Raw genomic sequence first — 19,330 nt, forward strand, 5'->3', positions numbered from 1 at the left:
CGGGATACTAAAACCATGTCAAATGATACACAATGCAAGGTGTTTACCTCTGAAATAAAGATTAAGTGAATATTAAATCATTATTTCACTACCTCTATTTATGGTTTAAAATGAATATAATTTGGTGTGAAATAGGGTGTTAAACCGGAATTCCCGTCAAAGTCAGTGAGATCAGAAACACATTGAGTGTGTTACTGGTTTAGATGTGCTATTTATAAATGCATCTAACTGGCTTGGAGGAAGAAAAAGAGGCTCTCCCTTTGTAACTCATTTACAATTATTGTTCTCACACTTTGACCAAAGATACATGCAGGAATGAACTGTTTGCAGGAATCACTCACTTTGAGCTTGAGCCAAATGCACTTTACAAATTTGTTTCAGGCAAACACTCTTTGTCTTCAAAGGTCATCTTCAAAACAATAGCGTAAAGAAACACTGTTAATAGAAAATCCTTCAAATCTGGGTCATTTTTAAACGGTTTGTGTTTTGGGGGATACATAAGTTCTTATTATTGTCTATAATTTACAAATCATTTGAAAAAAAAAATCATATATCATCTTGCAGTCACTTCAAAAGTCCAGTCCAGATTTGGATTTTATATATATCCAAGACCAGAATAAACAGTACAACTTGATGGAGTTGGCCCAGATTTTGATTATTCATCAATCGTTTCTTTAAAATAATCTCATAATGTTCTTTCCATTTAGATATTTAATCAGGTGATTTTAATAAATTGCGCCCCAGTAAGAGTGAGTGAGAGAGAGAGAGAGAGGGATATGTACTTTCAGTGAAATGTGTCAGCAGAGGAATTATGTCCACTGGTGATTAGGGGTGGGGGAGGCCTGATGGGAAGGTCAGATGATCTTATTGGTTGCTCTGCTGCATGTATGATTTCATCTCATCTGCGTGTCTCCGTGGGTGTTCAAACACAATGCAATTTGCTGACTTTTATGTGCAGGTTGGGTTTGTTACATATTTACAGTAAGTGTAATGATTAATTTTTCTCTCCCCCACGTAGTCTTAAGCAGCCCTCATTCACGAGCCTACCATTACTCAGAGACTCCGCTCACTGCTGGGTGTCTTGTTTTTTAAACGCTCTTATTTACTATTTATTCGTTTGTCTTTTTTTGCCCCTCACACTTATATTTTGTTCTTTTTTAAATCTGGGTTTCACTTGTCTTGTGTTTTCCTTTCACAATTAATAACTGAAGAAGCTTTGCCTGCAGCTTTTACTGGGTAAGTATTAACTTTTCTTTTGCGTTCTAGAAAGCAAACTAACTCAGGAGATTAACAAGACCAGTTTATTTCACCATGCATCTAATCTACTTGCACACTGTAGGACAAATCCTGTAATATGTATTTGTATCTATGTTAAAATGAGAACAGTTGATCACAGAGGATTTTTTAAGGAAATTAGATGATTCATTTATAATGAATTCAAGTGCCTTCAAAAGCAAACAAGTTCTGTGTGAACATGTGTGTAATTTACAAAGATGTTTGGTGTCATTTCGGTAACAAAGACGATATTGTACCTGTTCAGATAAAAATGATTATAGTATGAATACATTTCAGTTTCTGCAGGTTCTAACTCTGTTGGTTTAATATGTGCTATTTGATTTCCTGACATCACCTTTCTCTGTCCAGACCAAGTTCGTTCTAGTTTCCGTGCTCGGCCTCTTGGTGCACATTATCTGAAGACGCTAATGACCCTTCATAATGGAATTATCTGTTAACAATATATAGCAGGGCGGCCAAAGTCGAAGGAGACAATAGGGTGAAGTTCTCTACAGTCTGCCCTTATATTGCTTTATGGTTCTCTGTGTTTTTTTTTCTTTTTTACAGAAGGAGAGGATTAAAGGTCAAAGTTCAGCGAGGATATTCAGTGAGATTCTGGGAAGAAGATGAGCTAGACACAAGAAAATGATGCTCGCTCCTGTTTACCACTTGTGTTAAAGATCATTTCAACACCTAATATAAAAAGAAATAGGACAATAGATCTTTTGTTTTACTAGGGTTACTGCAACCACTGTTAATTTCTAGGAGCACGTGTTCTTGGAGGGAATGAGCCTGATTTTTATTGGCATCAGAAGGGACACATGTAATCTTAGAGGCAGTAAAAGCCAAGATTAGAGATAAAATAGTGGATGATACTAAGTCTTTATTGGGTGTGGGTGGTATTGTGACATGAGAGTTGAAGTATCATGTGTAATAAAAATGATTTAAGTTCATGTAGTCAGAAACAGATGACCAAAAGAGGGCAGCATTAATTCATATGATTTAAAAGTGGACCACGATGCTGCCACCCCCACCTCCCTTATGCAAACAATACAGACTGTAGTGGTAGTTCCACAAAAATAGGAAAGCCCAGAGGAGTTGTTTAAGGTAAGTTTTGGTTATATTCAGTTTTGTCAACTGAATATACGACAGGGAAAACACTGAAATAGAAGATGCCAACAGAATAAGTGTACATCCAATGCTGTGGTCTGGCTTGGTGCTCTCAGCTGTGTTTTTCTCTGGGTCTCACCAGCTGTAACAGCATCTCCATATGGAAAAACTGTGGCTTCCAGTGGAGCTGCTGTTATCTGTGGAGGGACACCTCTTGTCATGCAAACACTGCTGGGACTCTCTGTAGCTCATGAACGGCAACACTTTCGGTTTCTTGTTTCTCTGTTTAGTTTAGTTTTCGTGGTGATTTATGTGAAGGCTGCAATAAATTAAACAATTCTTGTGAAATCAGTTGAAGTTTCTGCTTCTTTATAAGACTTTTTCATGCATAAAACACAAAGATTAAGATTTGTATGGCTTGACTTCGTGTAGCTTTCTGAAATGAAAACCAAAAGTAAAAGTGAATACAAAAGCATCCTTTCTAGTAAATAGTCAGAAGGATATGGGACTTTCCCTGACACCAGTCAGTGATGGTGATAGACACAAAGGTCCCTTACAAAGAAAATGGCCTTTTGGGGGTTCTTCCTGTAAGCCCTGTAAGTGTTTACAGGAAGATATTGTAACAAGATCTTTTTCAGCTCAACAAACTGAAAACAGAGTAAAAAAATATTCACAACTCAGCCTGAGAACACAATCATTAATAAGAAAAGTCAAACCAAAACTAATTCACTGTTTGCAATTTGATGTAGTCATTTCAAATTATAAGTAACACTAATTCCAGTACAAACACTGCACATAAACACAATATAGTGAATATTAATTCATAGTGAATGTTATTGGAAGCTTCACTGGTTCATACATATGAACAAATGAATGAATACATGCATAACAGTAACACATTCAGCATAATACACTTTCATAGTGGCATCGGGACACTAAGAAAATGTTTAGCATAGTAGAACAATATTAGAGAATAGAGAGGTTGTCTGGTGACACTGCAGTTATAAGCATATGGATTTCACCCAGCATTGCTAAGCCTCAGAGTCGCCTCCTGTTTAAAGGCAGTTCTTCATACTCTCTCTCTCTGGCTAATTGCATGCTCCTAGTATGGATTATTGGGTATTTGGCATTTTCTTTGTGTAAAATCTGTCTGCTGTGGCTGTTGCTGTGAAGGGGGACTGTATATTTAAAACAAATTGTGATAGAGCCATGTTTTAGACTGTTACACTAGCTCTCCAGCCTGTATGCAGGGGGATGTGGGACTCGCTGTTTGTGTTGCCTTTGGAGATGACTTTGTTGCACCCTTGCAAAGTGAAAGTGTTTCTTGAGAAGACATGACTCGAATCTTAAAAAATCTGTGGGGGGGTTTTTGTGTTTTTTGGAAATATGGGACTTTTTCATCTCTGAGATTTGTGCTATTTGATTTGGGATTTGGGATTCATATTTCACAATGCACTAAAACCTGTTCTATGTTTTCATATGTCCCATTGTTTTTGCCACTTTTCCTTTATTTTCTGCCTTATTATGCCCTGATTAATTCAGCTTATATGGCTTTCAAGGAAGTTCTGCCTGTTCCCCTGTCACTTTTAACTAAGCACCTCATTATATTTAACACCTTTTTGCATTTATCCACCATCTTTTGAATATGTGCATCCCATGTCATCCTTTCATCACACTACAACCCACAAAACTTAAATTGTTTTACCCTTTCTAACTCTTACCCATATAGTCTGAGCTTCATTTCATTACTAATTCTTTTCCTTGTAAAAAACATTATCTTAGTCTTATCAACCGAATACTTAAACCCCCCAGTTATGCGATCACTTTTCCACTTCTGCTCCCCGTAGCTTCTGTATAATAAATTTTAAATTTCTTCCTGTTCTCCACATTGCCTCATCATCTGCAAAAAGTGATAACCCGATTCCACCCTCTACATCCTTAAACAAATAATTTAGCAACATTAAAAAAAATAGTCTGCTCACAATGCTCCTTTGTGGTGTTCAATTTTCTGCTAAACCCTCCCTTACTTGTATTTGTCTGTCTGTTAAGAAGTCCTTAATCCATCGGAACATTCTACTATTTATACCCATTTCCCTAATATTAATTAGTAGACATTCCCTCCACATTCATATGATATGCTTTTTCTATATATTGAAATAACTGCCACTACACTCTCTTTGTTTATTTGTTTACGTTTTTGTTTGGATTTTTTCCTAATTAATAATAACTGAAACATTTAACCATGACAAACATACAAAAAAAATGGAAATCAGGAAGATGGTAAGCGCGTTTTCACACTACTGTATGTGTATGAACTTTTCATGCAGAGGCTTTTATTGTGAAATAAAACATTCACAATGTTATTGGAAGCTTCACAGGTTCATATATATGAACAAATGAATGAATACATGCTTTCATCAAAGTTTTCATATGGGTTATGAAGTACAGAGGCTTTTATTGTGAAATATAGACTGTAGTGGTAGTCTGTTTCCGGTATAAGTCCTCTTCGGCTGTTCACCAACTGTCAGCAGGTGGCTAGTCGGCTGGCAAGCCAATAAACGGTTTTGCTGTCTGACATTTAAGCAGCAATTGACTGCATCTATCTGACCGCAGCGTAGTGTTTATGGTGGCGTGTCGTGTCGTGTCGTGCCACGTTAGATAACGTCCAGTGAAAAAGGAGTCCTCCTTGAATGACTGACTTCGCAGTTGCGTGGCTAGCTAGCAAAGAGGAGGGTGGGGACAAAAACTTCAGCCTCGCCCAGTCCGTAGCTTTTTACCAGCAGGCAGCTACTCTCTCGGCGGTGTGAGCACCCACACCTCTAAATTCGATACTTATTAAAGGGGAGACTGAAACCCTCGTGTTAAGTAGGCGAAAAGAAGCAACCATGTTCAGGAAAAACTTGAAGAAGGATCCCGAGCTGTTTCAGAACGTGTCGGAGGGACTGCGGCGGCTTTACCGGACCAAACTGTTCCCGCTAGAGGACACGTATCGATTCCACGACTTCCACTCCCCAGCCCTCGAAGATGCCGACTTTGATAACAAGCCCATGGTTCTCCTGGTCGGCCAGTACTCCACCGGGAAGACCACGTTTATCCGGCACCTCATGGAACAGGACTTCCCCGGTATGCGGATTGGCCCGGAGCCGACAACAGACTCTTTCATCGCGGTGATGCACGGGGAACAGGAGGGGGTGATACCGGGTAATGCCCTGGTTGTCGATCCCAAGAAGCCCTTCCGCAAGCTCAACGCCTTTGGCAACGCATTTCTCAACAGGTAAAGCCAGTGAACGGGACTCCATTCTATCAAAGAGAATATGACAAATTATATGACTCCCACCCCTACCTCCACCTCCCAGGGTTATTCATTACTCTGTGAATGAAATGAATGGGGCTGACTGCTGTTGTGTGTTGAGAAACTGTCATAATAACACAGCAGCCCTGATTTTAAAGGCATTCCTACATGTTCTCACATGTATGACTCGTTTCAAGGTACATTCTCACATTATGCTGTTGCACAATCTTTTAAAATGAGCCAAGACTGTGAGGGTTTTACCTCTTTCATCATCTTAAAAGAATTGCTGGTGTTTTGTGTCAATAGATGACAGATGTAGCTTGTATAAAAAGCAAAGGGTTGGAAGGTGCTTTCCAACACCTTTTCCCACTAGCCTTTCCCTTTCGCTTTGTATCTTATGCTACCAATCAAATGATCTTCTTCGCCTGGCAGAGTCACTCTTGGCTGACCATTTTCTCCCTGTCTCACCAGTGTGGCCTCTTGAACCTAGAAATAGTTGAAGGTTATATTGCTAGGCAGCATGCCGACCTTGTCCTGTCCTCAGATCATGAAGCCATAACTTTCATGTCCTTTGGTATGGTAAACCAACTCCCTCATCCGCTACCTGTGAGCAGGCCTTATATAGTCCTATCACAAAGGATTAAAGGCGTGGTTATCAATTTTGACTAATGTAACATACTTTTTGGCACTACTAGGCTGGCTTATGTGGAGTTGGTTAATTCTAGTCCATGATCTAGATAATGAAGAGATTATGGGGAAACCTCCACAGCCACTCCCAAAGTATTATTAATCACATTTATATTTGTTACTCAGCTCATGTCCTAATCCAACAAAAATGTCCCCCAGCAAACACTCAGATGACTCAGAAGTATTCCCCTTGTGGGTCTTTTACCAGTTAATGCAATTTAACTATGGCAAGAATGCAGAAATAATCAAAAACAGCAGAGTAAAAGTAAATAAATGGCATAGATAACTGATTCTAGGGTATTCTTTCAAACCCAGAGAGAGCCAAGGACAGCTTAAATCTTTGAGTGTTTCATTGAGTACATGCTCCTCCCAGCTCAGAGTGCAAGTGAAACTGCACAAGCAATGTGCAGTGAGCCAGAGCCAGTGTGACATTTCTTAAAACATCTGAGTCCAGTCTCCTAGGTGCTGGGGGGCTTTTAGTGGGGGCGGGAATTTGACATGTCAAACATCTGATTGTTGATTATGTCATTTCCTGTAGAGGATGTGGATATGCCTCCCTTCTCTGCCTGAGTCGCACCCTGAGTGGGATTAACAAATAATGCACAACTGAAAAACTCTGGGACAGTTATAATACTTGTTCTGTTATTAGTTTCAGGGTATTATCTGGGTGTAGGGTAGCGCAAACACTCAACTTGACACTTTCCTAGCTGGACTAATTTCCCATTATCTCATGACAGCCCTTCCTTTATTTATGTAGAGTGTTTGGTTTATCTCGCATGAGTGTCAAACCTTTGCCAAGTGTCATCACTCAAACTTGAAAATGTGAAGTAAGAGTAGGGGACTCTAAGACTTCATAGGTCACCTCTATGGCTTTATTACTGACTTGAAGGGAAGACGGATAAGATTTGAACAAAAGCTATTGTCCATTGTAGCATCATTTGCCAAACTGCTGGAAACAGTCCTGCGGTATTGTGGGACTTGTGGTGATCTTTCACTTCAGTGTGCATCTGTCTCAGAGGCATACGCAGACATGAGTGGGCATATGCTGGTTTAGAGCTCATGTGATCACACACAACAGGATATGTGGGTAAGACAATAGCAGGTGTATGAACTGTTTAAACAGCTCACGTGGCATTTAGCCAAGAAGTGGCCTGCAAGTTGATAAATTGATTCAAATATTCCACGAAGAACTGGATGTAGATAAACATTTAGAACCAGGCTGACTTCTGAACCATACTTCTGAGGCCAGTTTTCCATTTTCCTCTCAGGAAGTCAAAGAGTTTAGCCTGGTCTTCAGCTAGGTAGGTAATATCAAGGGTCACATTGACCCAAAGACTTAGACTGAATGAGACTGTCGGGGCAGCTTCTCTTAATAGCTCTTAACTATAGTCATTCAAACTGCAGATTAGGCTTTAAATACCAGGCTCTCGGTATAAGCAGTTATTTATGAAGTGAGTAAACAGAAATCAGTCATGTGATCGTCAAATGCAGAGCTTTCGCTTGGGTTTTGTAAGCCCAAAATAGTAGGTAGCTTCCCAATTTTCGTGGTTTAAAAATTTTTTCTTTTTCTTTTTATTGAATTGTGGTTGACCTTTGATTGTGCAGTGATACTGTTCTGAGTGTTTCCACAAAAGTAACCCAGTTTCTTTTACACCTAGATGAGCATGCAAATGTTTTAGCTCTTCTTCCCTTTTATGCTAAATTCAACTGCAGTCAGAGGCCCTCAGTGTATGTCAGTGCTTTCTGTAAATGTTTAGTCAGTAAAATCAGAGTCAGCAGAGCTCAAGTTCCGCACTGGCCCACCCTGGCCCACATTATCCTGCTCCGTCCTGTACTCCTCAAGGCCAGGGTGCTGACTCTGCACTTTGTTCTGATAGCGGCTGACACATGTACACTCTTATACAGAGGTTAGCATGAAGACCTGTGTAGATGTGTGTAGTAAAATGATTTATTCACCAACATGAGGCAAGACTTCACAGGAAGAAGGAAAAGTCACACAGTTATAACCTTGCTGTTCACATCTCCAGCAGTAGTGATGGACACCCCGTTTCCTCTTCTCTCAGGGAAGTTGAGGTTACGATGTGAGGGAAGGTCATAGGTCAGGAGGTCATTAGCTGGAGCCAGATTTGCAATCACAGCATAGGCTTGATGTCTTTTACACCGTGGTGCGTTTCCCACTTTGTGAAGATATAGTGAAAAACTGAAGGATCTCTGATATGCTCATGCACAGTCCCCCCTCGTCCCCTTGGGCCCTCCGTTTCAAAGAATTCCAGCTCAAGTTCATTGGAACATTTTTTTTTTTTCTGCTAGCTCTATGTGGAAAAATGTTTGGATAGATGGCTGAAATGGAAAAGCTCAGCCAAAATTCCTATTGGGAATCATGTGCCATCAGCTTTAAGAGCGAGAGAGTGAAAAACCTGCACGTTTGTTATCTTTTTGTAGTTTATTATTGTAACATTAATACACAGGGCCTCTATGCAGGAAGCCCTATTCTTATATTTCTTTGAGTTGCTCTTTGTGGATTTTTCCTTTCCCCGATTTGTTAGGGTTTTCTCGTGTGTGTGTGTGTGCGTGCGCCGCTCTCAGTGCGGTCACAGTAGGAATGTAAAAGCACGATTCCCCCCCCCCCCCCCCCCCCCCCCCCAGTCTTATGACCTGCTGCTTCTGAGCTCATGTTGTGAGTATCAGTTCAGTTTGACTGAAAGGGCAGCAGAGTGTGAGAAGTAGTACTCCTGAGTGTGTGGTGTCTTAACAATCCCCTTCTTTGTCCTGAGTGGGACAATGGGGATGTATGCAAAAGCAGTCATCTACTTTCATGCTTTTATCTGTCTGTGTTTGTATTTCTTGGCTTCATTTCTGTTTAAGGGCTCACACTCGCTTTGAAATTTAAACCCCAGTGTCCCAGCTTGATGAGAGTATTGTGAAGTGAATTATGTTGCACTGGGAATGACTAAGGCATATAATTTATGGCTTATCATGTATTGTTCATATGTTTCCCTTATTAAATATTCTTACATCAGTGCTGACCTAAAAGCATGCCTGTCACGCTGTTTGGAGGATCTGACTGTATAATTATGTTGCCTCACTGTTGTTGAGGGCAAAACATCCAAACTAGAGCCAAACTAATCAGCTTGTTGAACGACAAAAAGAAATTACTGCTTTGATAAGCCATTATTGATAATAAGCAAGTTTTCAAGCAAAAAATGTCACACGTCCATTCATTTCATCTTAAAAATATTGAATCAAGTGTGTTAAAAGCAGCAGTTGGTAGCAGTCTTTTACAATAATCACAGTTTATAAACCAAATGATTAGTTGAACATTGGAAGGGCAGATGTAGAATAACTGTTTCAGAAATGTAAATTTTTAGTTTACCTTAAGACATCGAGGATTTGTAAAATAAGATTGTAGCTGTCCTCTGAACCCCAGCTTTGTCCTGTTAACCAACTCCTATTTTATATTAGCTTCAGGTCTCTTCCAACAAGAAAGAACATTATCTTATGCTTGAGGTTGTTGCTACAAAGTTCAAGATTAATGTCTGTTCATAGGAGTTCTATGTAAGCAGTCTCACCTAACCAGTTTTGTATCCCTCTCTCCTTTTACACCCCTGTGCCTGTTATTCTTGATCCAATCTCTCCCTCTCTTTAATAATGCTCTCTTTCACTTTCTTTTTCTCCCCTCTCTCTGTGCTTCTGTGTCTCTCACCCCCTCCTCCCCCTCTCTACCTCCTTGGCAGGTTCATGTGTGCCCAGATGCCTAACCCCGTCCTGGAGAGCATCAGCATCATTGATACTCCTGGAATCCTGTCAGGGGAGAAGCAGAGGATAAGCAGAGGTCTGCCTCACATACATCCAGTTTTCCCACCTTTCACATACACCTTGTTTCATGTTCTTAAAACTCTACCATACCACACCCACTGCTCAGAACCCAGAAACAAGCACAGTCAGAAAGGATTGCATGTATGCAAACATAAAACCACAGGAAGTGACAACTTCACTTCTGAAAAAGAAATGTTGAAACAACAAACATACCCTCCTTTCCCCAAGCCTCTCTCTGTTTAGCAAATGCACTGCAGATTTACTGCAGCAGTTTGGCTCACTGTGCTGTCAAACCTGTATTTAGCTCCTTTAACACCTCTAGGTCAATGCCTAACCAAACAGGTTATATAAATCTGATGGAGACCTCAACAGCGTGACAGTGCCAAGAGGCCACATAGCACTTTTCATTCTCTGTAGCTCTTTCTTGTTTGCAAAGTTGGGGTGACCAATGAGAAATTGTCTGAAAGGGAGAGGAGCTAAAACAGAGCTGAGGCCCAAGACCAAGGCCTGGCATAATATAAATAAGGACTATTTTAAGCAAAGCTCCAGGAATAAAAAGATATAGTAGGGAATAATTGTACTAGATGGCATTTAAATCCTTCTTGTTTTCTAATCAGACCTAAAAAGGTATGAAAATGTGCCTCCTGCATTACCATTCTTCCTATTTTTATTTGCTTTATTACTACTTTTTAAACTTGATTTACCCTTTCTGTTTCCTATCTACTATTTATCACTACATATCTGGATCATTTCCCTGTACTCTGTGGAAATGAATCAATTTATATTTTTATCTGCATGCTTCAGCAATGCTTTGACCTGCAGGGTCATTTCAGAATTGCCACATACACACTTTTCTTGTAACTTTTGATGATCTTACAAACAAAAACATAGCTTCTTCTTTTTTCCCCCCCACCTGCTCTGTGTGTTTGAGAGGAAGCACATATATAAGCACAAGTTTTCTGTACACCCCAGAGACAGGAAGTGGAGTAAAATGGCAAACATAGCAGAGTTTCCCAAGACTGCCCTCCCCTTATCCACCACCGCCTGTGTTCGGCAGCTTCTTCACAGGCTGCTCTTTATCGCAGTTGTTTCCTGTGAGGCACTATATGAAGAAATGGAGAAAAAGAAGACTATTAAGCTAAATAAAGAAAACTGATTATGTAATTAGCTTGTAGTTATAGTCCCCCACCCCCACCAAGGGAAAGGCCAGAGAAACTGACAAGGCCAGACAAGCAACTGTAGACCTAGAAACGGAAAGTAGTAAAGGGAAAAATGTGCACATCTGAGTATGAATAAAGAGATTTGGCACACAGAAAAGTGACCCTGACTAAAGACACGAGGAGGCTAAATCTGATGTTTCATACCTTAAACAGCTTTATACATACAGCACATACTCCTACATTCTTGCTCTCAAAGAGACCGTCCTCTGCATACACACTGTCTTACAGACATTATCCTCTCCTCTGTTTCTGTATAAACATGAATACAATACGGTACTGCAGACATACTGTACTGTGTCATATATAAACACAACTGATTGGATTGTGCTGCTCAACTTTGATGGTTATGTTCGCCTCACCCAGAATAATGGCAGATTTGTTTTGTACCAGGCCTACAGGAAGCTATGACATTATTTCAGGTTTCCACAGATTGCTAATCGTGTGTGTGTGTGTGTGTGTGTGTGTGTGTGTGTGTGTGTGTGAAACGTCTCTAGTTTGTAGCGTAGATCCGCATTGCACAATTTCAAATGTGCAGGCTGTTGACAGAACTTTGAAATTACAAAAGTTTTCAGGAAAAAAATCAGGAACCGTGAAATCGATTTATATGTATATGGTGCTTTTTTATTGCATAACACTTGGACTGTTTATTTTTGATTAGGTCAGCATGTGTGGTTCAGTGCTTGTTCCTTAGTAAACTATGAAGTGGCAAAAGCTATAGTAAAACTGGAACTAGGGGGTGTGTTTTCCGACAATCAGTGCTGATGAATTGACAATGATATTTTAATCCTATTTAGCAAAATTAGAGGGGACTTGTTGCCCATTTTTTCTGTCATGTATGTGCTCTTACATTGGTGAGAGCTCCTGTTAAACATAGCAAAGGACTGAAACAGTCAGCAAGAAGTGCAAGTAAGATAAGCTTTTTTTATTGTCATTATACAAGAATATACAATGAAAAGTAATCCCTGTATGCCAAAATCTCAGGCAGTGTTTTTTTTTTTTTTTTTTCTGCTCTTGGCTCTTTATATTGCCATAGAGAGGGGATGTTCCTAATGTGGTTACCTCAGACACCAGTCTCCTTCTGTGACCATAAGATCCCCACCCACCTGCTGTTCAAACCTTTGCAAGGCAGCCAATCGGAAGAGGGATGTCTTAAAGAGAGAGAGTAAAAACAGTTTGTTTCAGGCAATGGATGAACTGAGGGCTTGCACCAATGACCTGCATAAATGAACTGAACTAAACTGTGACTCGTGCAAAAGTCTACTAGAGTCTAAGAATAAACATCTGGAGCTGGAAGTGAGCATAATAGGTCCACATAAGCAGATTGTAAATACATTTTTTTTTTTTTTTTTTTTTTTAAAAGGCTGAGCCTGCCCCTATTAAGAGATAAAAAAAATAACACTTAAGGATTATTCTGAAGAAGAGGATGTCACTTTCTGGAAATATACTTCCTTGCTGTGAAGTAAATGTGCAGCAAACAGATGTTTAAAGCTGGTTGTTTCTGTTGGCCTTTTGTTTAACAGACCTTGGCATATCGCACAACTTTATGCTAAGTCCTATCTGTTGTTTTATAGCTGCTGTGCTGTGATATGGAATTCTGTTTCCCGAATTCCAAACTAGTCCTTCGACTTTCCCAGAATTCTGAATGAAAATATGCTTGGGGTTTTTTTCCAATCATCTGCTCTCTGTCTAAGAGGCACATGATTTTGAAGCCATGAAGTCATGAGCGCATGGCTCTATCCCTGCATGTCTGTGCGAATAGTACAGACACAGCACTTGTTAATGCTATGTGTTCTAACTAAGTCGGTCTTGAGCAGCTGCCTCTCCGATTCCCTGACATGTGCGTTTAAAAACAGACTTAAGATGGAATGAACAAATATCCTCAGCTGGCTCCCACTGGGATCCTTAACTGAAAGCATTCCCCCTTTATGCCCCTTTACTTTCACATGTTACAAGCATGAACTAATTTTCCAGTATCCATCTGCTATATTCATCCGGACGTTGCCATTTTACTTTCACTTTTACTCTCTCTGTGTTCCCTCTTTATTCTCTTTTTATCTCCATGTCTCCCTCTTCATGTCTCTATCACAGTCGCTCTTTCGACCGTATCTCTCCGTTGCTCTTTTGTATACATGTATTTGGACAGGGACAAAAGCCAGCCATGTTGGAATGCATGAGCTGCAGATCTGCCGTCAATTGTGCAGCTGGCGCGATGAGCTTTTAGAGCGACTGCCTCAACGGCTCAGAAAAGAATGCACACACTAATGAAAACCACTACTCGCTTCGCTCCTACGTCCTCAGGTCCTTGAAGCAAAGGAAAACTCAGGGGGGAAAAAAGCCAATTTATGCAATCTGACTCAGCCCTGAGTTTCTCAAATAACTAAAGGAAGTGAATGGTACAGTAAGTTTCTGTGCTCAGGCGGTTATAGAAATGTGTGTAGTGCACATTATGGTCAAGCTAGTCACTTTTTTTAAGATGTTACAGTGTATAGCATTTTCAGTTTAACACCTTATATCAAGTATGTGGCTTTCTGTTGATCTTTCGTTGCTTGGTTTCTCTAAGGCACGTTGCAGAGTCTGCTCTGTCCAGAGGTCATTTTATTCCTGAGGCTTAAACCTCCCACCCACCCCCAACAAAAAAAAAGTTTTTCGCCAGCTCCACAGGAGTCACCCACCCTCCAATGTTGCAACACAATTTTAAAAATGTTTTTTGTTACATTGATGGTTCAATTCTTTGTTTTTAAAGGGTCAGAAGTACTAGGTTATGTCAGAAAAAGTAACAGGCTTTGCATTGTCAACCTCCCACGGCCTGCTGCAGGCCAGGAAAAAACATGTCATGCTTCAGGTTATCCAAAGGGACTGTGGTTTAAACTTACCTTTATACCACTCTCTCTCTGTCTCAGTAAAGCCAGTTAATCAGTAATCAGAGGAAAGAGACCTGCCTCTTGAAATCCTTTATCTAAACATTACACATATTTATTACACATATAGTCAAAGTAGAGTCCAGTTATTGAAGTTATTGGAGTTTCTTTCAGGTCAGATGGCTGCCACACCATTGTGCACCATAATAGTCCACACTGATACCCAGGACAATGTAGCCTGTTATTTGTGTCACTGTGAGCTTATCTAGCCATGACAGTTCATTATCACTCCCCATATGCTAACAGCATGACACTATAATAATTTGTATTATGGATGAATTTAACATGTTCTGTCTTTTGTTTTAATAGTAATGGATCATCTGTTTGGGAAACTTGATTTCAAGCAGCATACACACCAACAAATATTATTGTTGTTCGGACCTTATTGTAGAGAAAAAGTTTAGAGCTGGGGAAACAGTCCAGTTAAGAACCCCAGTAATGAGACATTTAATATATTTAAAGATGTTTAAAAAGCTTTTCTTTACTCTCTCCAGGGTACGACTTTGCCGCTGTGCTCGAGTGGTTTGCTGAACGCGTGGATCGCATCATCCTCCTGTTTGATGCCCACAAGCTGGATATCTCTGATGAGTTCTCCGAGGTGATCCGCGCTCTCAAGAACCACGAGGACAAAATGCGCGTGGTGCTCAACAAGGCAGACCAGATCAGCACCCAGCAGCTGATGAGGGTCTATGGAGCGCTGATGTGGTCTTTGGGTAAAATCATCAACACACCTGAGGTGGGAAGGAGGAAAAAAAAGCCCTTTTGTTGTTTTTGCTTTTTTTGTTGTTGTTGTTTTTTACAATTCTGTTTTTGACTGAAGATTTGTAACGCTGCGAGAATTATTTCGCTTTTTAGTTGGTAGTAATCAAGTGTTAGACACGTGGAGCAAACAAAGGATGTTACGGTTTCAGAGTGAAAGCCAAGCTCCGGGTGAAGGTTGGATAGCTTTTCCAACGTTATCAAGTTCTCACTTTACCAAGGAACTTAAGAAAAAAAACTCCTTAATGAAAGTGAAACACGGATAAAATACCATCCATGTCAAATCCCATGTCCTAGCTGATATCACGTGACATAAGCACTTGTGATTTTTCCACCTGACTACCGAGTTAATGTTTGATCCAGAGCCATATTCATAAAGTGATCCCAGGGAAACCTTTGGAGCATGCAGATAATTACTCATTGACTTTGATCTGTAGTTCATATCCTGTTTGAAGGATTAACACTACAAGTCAGTCACATTTTTAAAAATGTACTCTTGATTAACTCAGTCTTACAATCTTTTCTTGTTTCTATTGTGTTGGAGTATATAAATGTTTTACTTCTGTTTATAAAACCATGAGAGCAATGTCACATATGTGGCCTGTGAGAGAATTTCCTGCTGTGGGTGTGAGCTGTAAAGTGTAACCTGGTGGAGATGAATGGATATTAACTTGGAAAACCTTTATTCTAGGTGGTGCGTGTGTACATTGGGTCATTCTGGGCCCAGCCCTTGTTGGTCCCGGACAACAGGAAGTTGTTTGAGGCGGAGGAGCAGGACCTTTTCGTGGATATTCAGTCGCTGCCACGCAACGCAGCTCTACGCAAACTTAATGACCTCATCAAGCGAGCACGTCTCGCCAAGGTCAGTATTAAGAAAAATTAAACCCTTTGGCCCGATGCAATAATCATTGCACAAAGCACCACAGTCTTTTATACTGGTGCTTGAGTAACACCTATTCTGTATTTTCCTTTAAAGGATAGGCATTGATACTTGGAGAAACAGCACAGGTTCACCTTTGAAGTAGTGATAGGATTGGTTATAAAGGAGAAATACATTAAAAAATTCAGTGCTATACACGAACACTAGTTCTGTGGTGTGTGATAATCCAGTGTTTACTCACCGATGGATCATAGGAGTGTTTATAGACAAGCTTAGAGTTCAGTCTGCAGCTCTTTGTACATAGTGAGCTCAGTGCACATAACCAGAGTTAGGTGTGCGTCTGCATGAAATAACCAAGCTCACCACATGTGAGTGGTGACATTACATCTGGGGCACAGGTGACAAATAACACTGTAATAGTATAAACTAAGCTTTGTAGCATTCACATCATAAACTGCTAAAAACCCCCACAAACCCTTGATAGTACCAGTATACTTTTTTTGAAGTCATATTTTCATAAATGGTAAATTTAAAAATACATACGGTAAATAAAACATAAATAAATAAAACAAAACAGCACTGACCACTTTTGCAAGAAAGCCTGCGATGTCAGAAAACAATTTTATATGCATTTATTTACCCTGGAAATGCGCGTCACTGTGTTCTGTCTCGATGTGGTATGTGTTGCTGTGTTGTTACACGTTCCTTAGACCCGTCCTATCTTCTTACTTTTTGATGGCCTTTTTCATTGAATTGTATATTTTTGAAGAAACCAAAAAGTTTAAAAAAAAAAAGTTGATTTTTTTTTATTTTTTTTTTATAAAATAGATATTTCTGTCACAGATTCTTAGACTCATTCTTAGACTCGGCTGCTACACTGACCATGAAGATCTTTTTAGAGTTTAATTTATGTGGTCATATTTTCACACTCTATTTTTTAAGCCCCTGTCTTATGTCACTAATAGGATGAAACCAAAAAACAAACAATCACCACCCTGTTTTATGCAACTTAGTGTTTCGTGTCTAAAGTCACCACAAGCAGATGTCAGCCCAGTGATATGTTTGAACATATGTCAGTTTTAAAACGACTAATACAAATTATAGCACAGGGTTAATTTATTTCTGCTTTTAGTCAATATGTATATATCTGAAATTTAAAAATACACTGCAGACATCCATTTTAAATCTAGTTCCCTTCATTTGCGCTTCTGCCTGATTGAAAAGTCCAAAATTCAGATGTTGTAACTCCGAAATGTTTAATGCGGAAGTCCAGTAAGTGCTAAGAATTTCTGTTTTTTCTGTTATGCATTCAGGTGCAAGCTTACATTATCAGCTCTCTGAAAAAGGAGATGCCGAGTGTCTTTGGAAAGGACACCAAAAAGAAGGAGTTGATTGCCAACCTGGGGGAAATCTACCACAAGATAGAAAAGGAGCACCAGATCTCACCCGGAGACTTCCCCAAACTCGACAAAATGCAGGTAAGATTTAAAAAGGGAAAAAAAAAGTCTAAATCTAGAAAGAACTGAAGCACTTCCCTGACAAAACTGAAGTGCTATCTTGAGTTACAGATCTGATGAAAACACAACTCTATTTTTGGAGTGTTATATAAAGTGTTAGAAACAGGCTGTTCAGAGTAGAATGACCTTCCAACCTTTACTCTTCACATCTTTGCCCTTCTTTCCTGCTCTTGCCCTCCAGGATAGGCCAGGACGGAGATGAGATTTATTTTTCCTGGTTTGTCAGGAAATCCTGCTTCTTGTATGTTACTCCCATTGGTAGCCATTGAAGACTGATCTATTTCTATCACCAATTCCTGTTTTCTCTCAACCACCTTCATTCCCTCAGGAGCTGCTAAACGGTCAGGACTTCACCAAGTTTGCCTCACTCAAACCCAAACTGCTTGAGGCGGTGGAGGACATGCTCGCCAATGACATCGCACGTCTCATGGCAATGGTCCGCCAGGAAGAGGCCACCATGCCCAGCCAGACCGTCAAGGGTGGAGCTTTTGAGGGAACCATGAGTGGTCCCTTTGGCCACGGTTACGGTGAGGGTGCCAGCGAAGGCATTGACGAGCTGGAGTGGGTGGTGGGTCGCGACAAGCCCACGTACGATGAGATCTTTTACACCCTCTCTCCCATCAACGGCAAAGTGTCCGGCGCTGCCGCCAAGAAGGAGTTGGTAAAGTCCAAGCTGCCCAACACAGTCCTGGGAAAGATCTGGAAGCTGGCAGATGTGGATAAAGATGGCTTCCTCGACGACGAGGAGTTTGCCCTGGCCAACCACCTGATCAAGGTAAAGCTGGAGGGCCACGAGCTGCCTCCCACGCTGCCAGAACACCTGGTGCCCCCGTCCAAGCGTGGGACGGTGGAGGCCTAGATGCACCCTGCAGATCATTGATGTCAGCACAGGGCTCTCCAGGCAGTGTCTAACTTCAAGAAAGAACAGCAGCACCTGGGGTATTTTTCACCAGAGAGAGACTGGAGGGTATCTGGGGGTTGGGTGGGAGGGAGGGCAGGGCCATCTTTGTGAATCTGGGGATAATGTTTAGTGTGTGTGAAATAAATGGTGGGAAAGGGGTTTGATTTGCAGACTGATAGAAGGACAATTACTGAGCTGATGGATAGCTGGAGGTCACACGATGAGGCGGAACATGGATTTATGCATCCTGTGTAAAAGATGTCTTACAAATATACACTTCATATAGTTATGTTGATCCAAAGAAATCTAGGTTTTTTTTCCAATTGGGAAAGAGAAAGGAAATTAATCAAAACAGCTGTTAGATGTGCTTTATCTCTATTTTTGTATTTCCTCACTGTTAACTTTGACTCTTTCCAGAAGCTTCCTTTTTTATTATTTTGCCAGATAAATAAAAAGGAATGCTTGTACCATTCAAAAGGTTAAGTGGATTTGTATTTAATATTGCTGTCACATTTAACAGTGGTTTGTCAGAAGAAAGCTACTTAATAAAATGGGGAAACGCATTTAAAATAAATATGCTAAATAAATCTTAACTGATTCATAGTTTGGTGCTTTAAATTTGTAGTAGTTTTTTGTTACCAAAGGTTATGTCAAGGACTGTGTCACCCAGGGGTCATCCAAAGGTCATCCAGAGAATTTTTAATGTATTAATTTAAATTGGTTCAGTGTGCTCTTCTGCCCTCTGTAGGCTAGACAGAGTCAAAGCAGGGGGCTCGGGAGGACATATAAGGTAGTTTAGCCATGAAAGTGGCTTCTGCCTGCATGTTTTCAAGGGCAAATTGAAAACTGTGGCGAAGGCAGACATGCTTACGTTCCCTGGAGCTCGTACACGACACGTGGGGACGATTTACAAAAACTCAGTCTGGGCTCAGAGACGAGCACAAATTGTAAACAG

At 40.4% G+C, this 19,330-nt stretch overlaps 1 protein-coding gene and 1 long non-coding RNA gene across 2 annotated transcripts; both read left to right on the forward strand.

The window, feature by feature from the left end:
• Positions 1 to 1,063: 1,063 nt before the first annotated feature.
• LOC102083166 (uncharacterized) lies at positions 1,064 to 2,736 on the forward strand. The gene is made up of 2 exons (XR_269028.4): positions 1,064 to 1,236; positions 1,843 to 2,736. It is a non-coding gene; the product is annotated as an uncharacterized LOC102083166 (long non-coding RNA).
• Positions 2,737 to 4,870: 2,134 nt separating this feature from the next.
• On the forward strand, positions 4,871 to 18,978 carry ehd1a (EH-domain containing 1a). The gene is made up of 6 exons (XM_003444726.5): positions 4,871 to 5,659; positions 10,099 to 10,196; positions 14,813 to 15,054; positions 15,769 to 15,939; positions 17,271 to 17,435; positions 17,803 to 18,978. The coding sequence occupies exons 1-6, from the start codon at positions 5,271 to 5,273 to the stop codon at positions 18,331 to 18,333; spliced, it is 1,596 nt and encodes a 531-aa protein (XP_003444774.1). The 5' UTR covers positions 4,871 to 5,270; the 3' UTR covers positions 18,334 to 18,978.
• The last annotated feature ends 352 nt before the right edge of the window (positions 18,979 to 19,330 follow it).

This window comes from Oreochromis niloticus, linkage group LG2, assembly GCF_001858045.2.
Source record: "Oreochromis niloticus isolate F11D_XX linkage group LG2, O_niloticus_UMD_NMBU, whole genome shotgun sequence".
Classification (NCBI taxonomy): Eukaryota; Metazoa; Chordata; class Actinopteri; order Cichliformes; family Cichlidae; genus Oreochromis; species Oreochromis niloticus.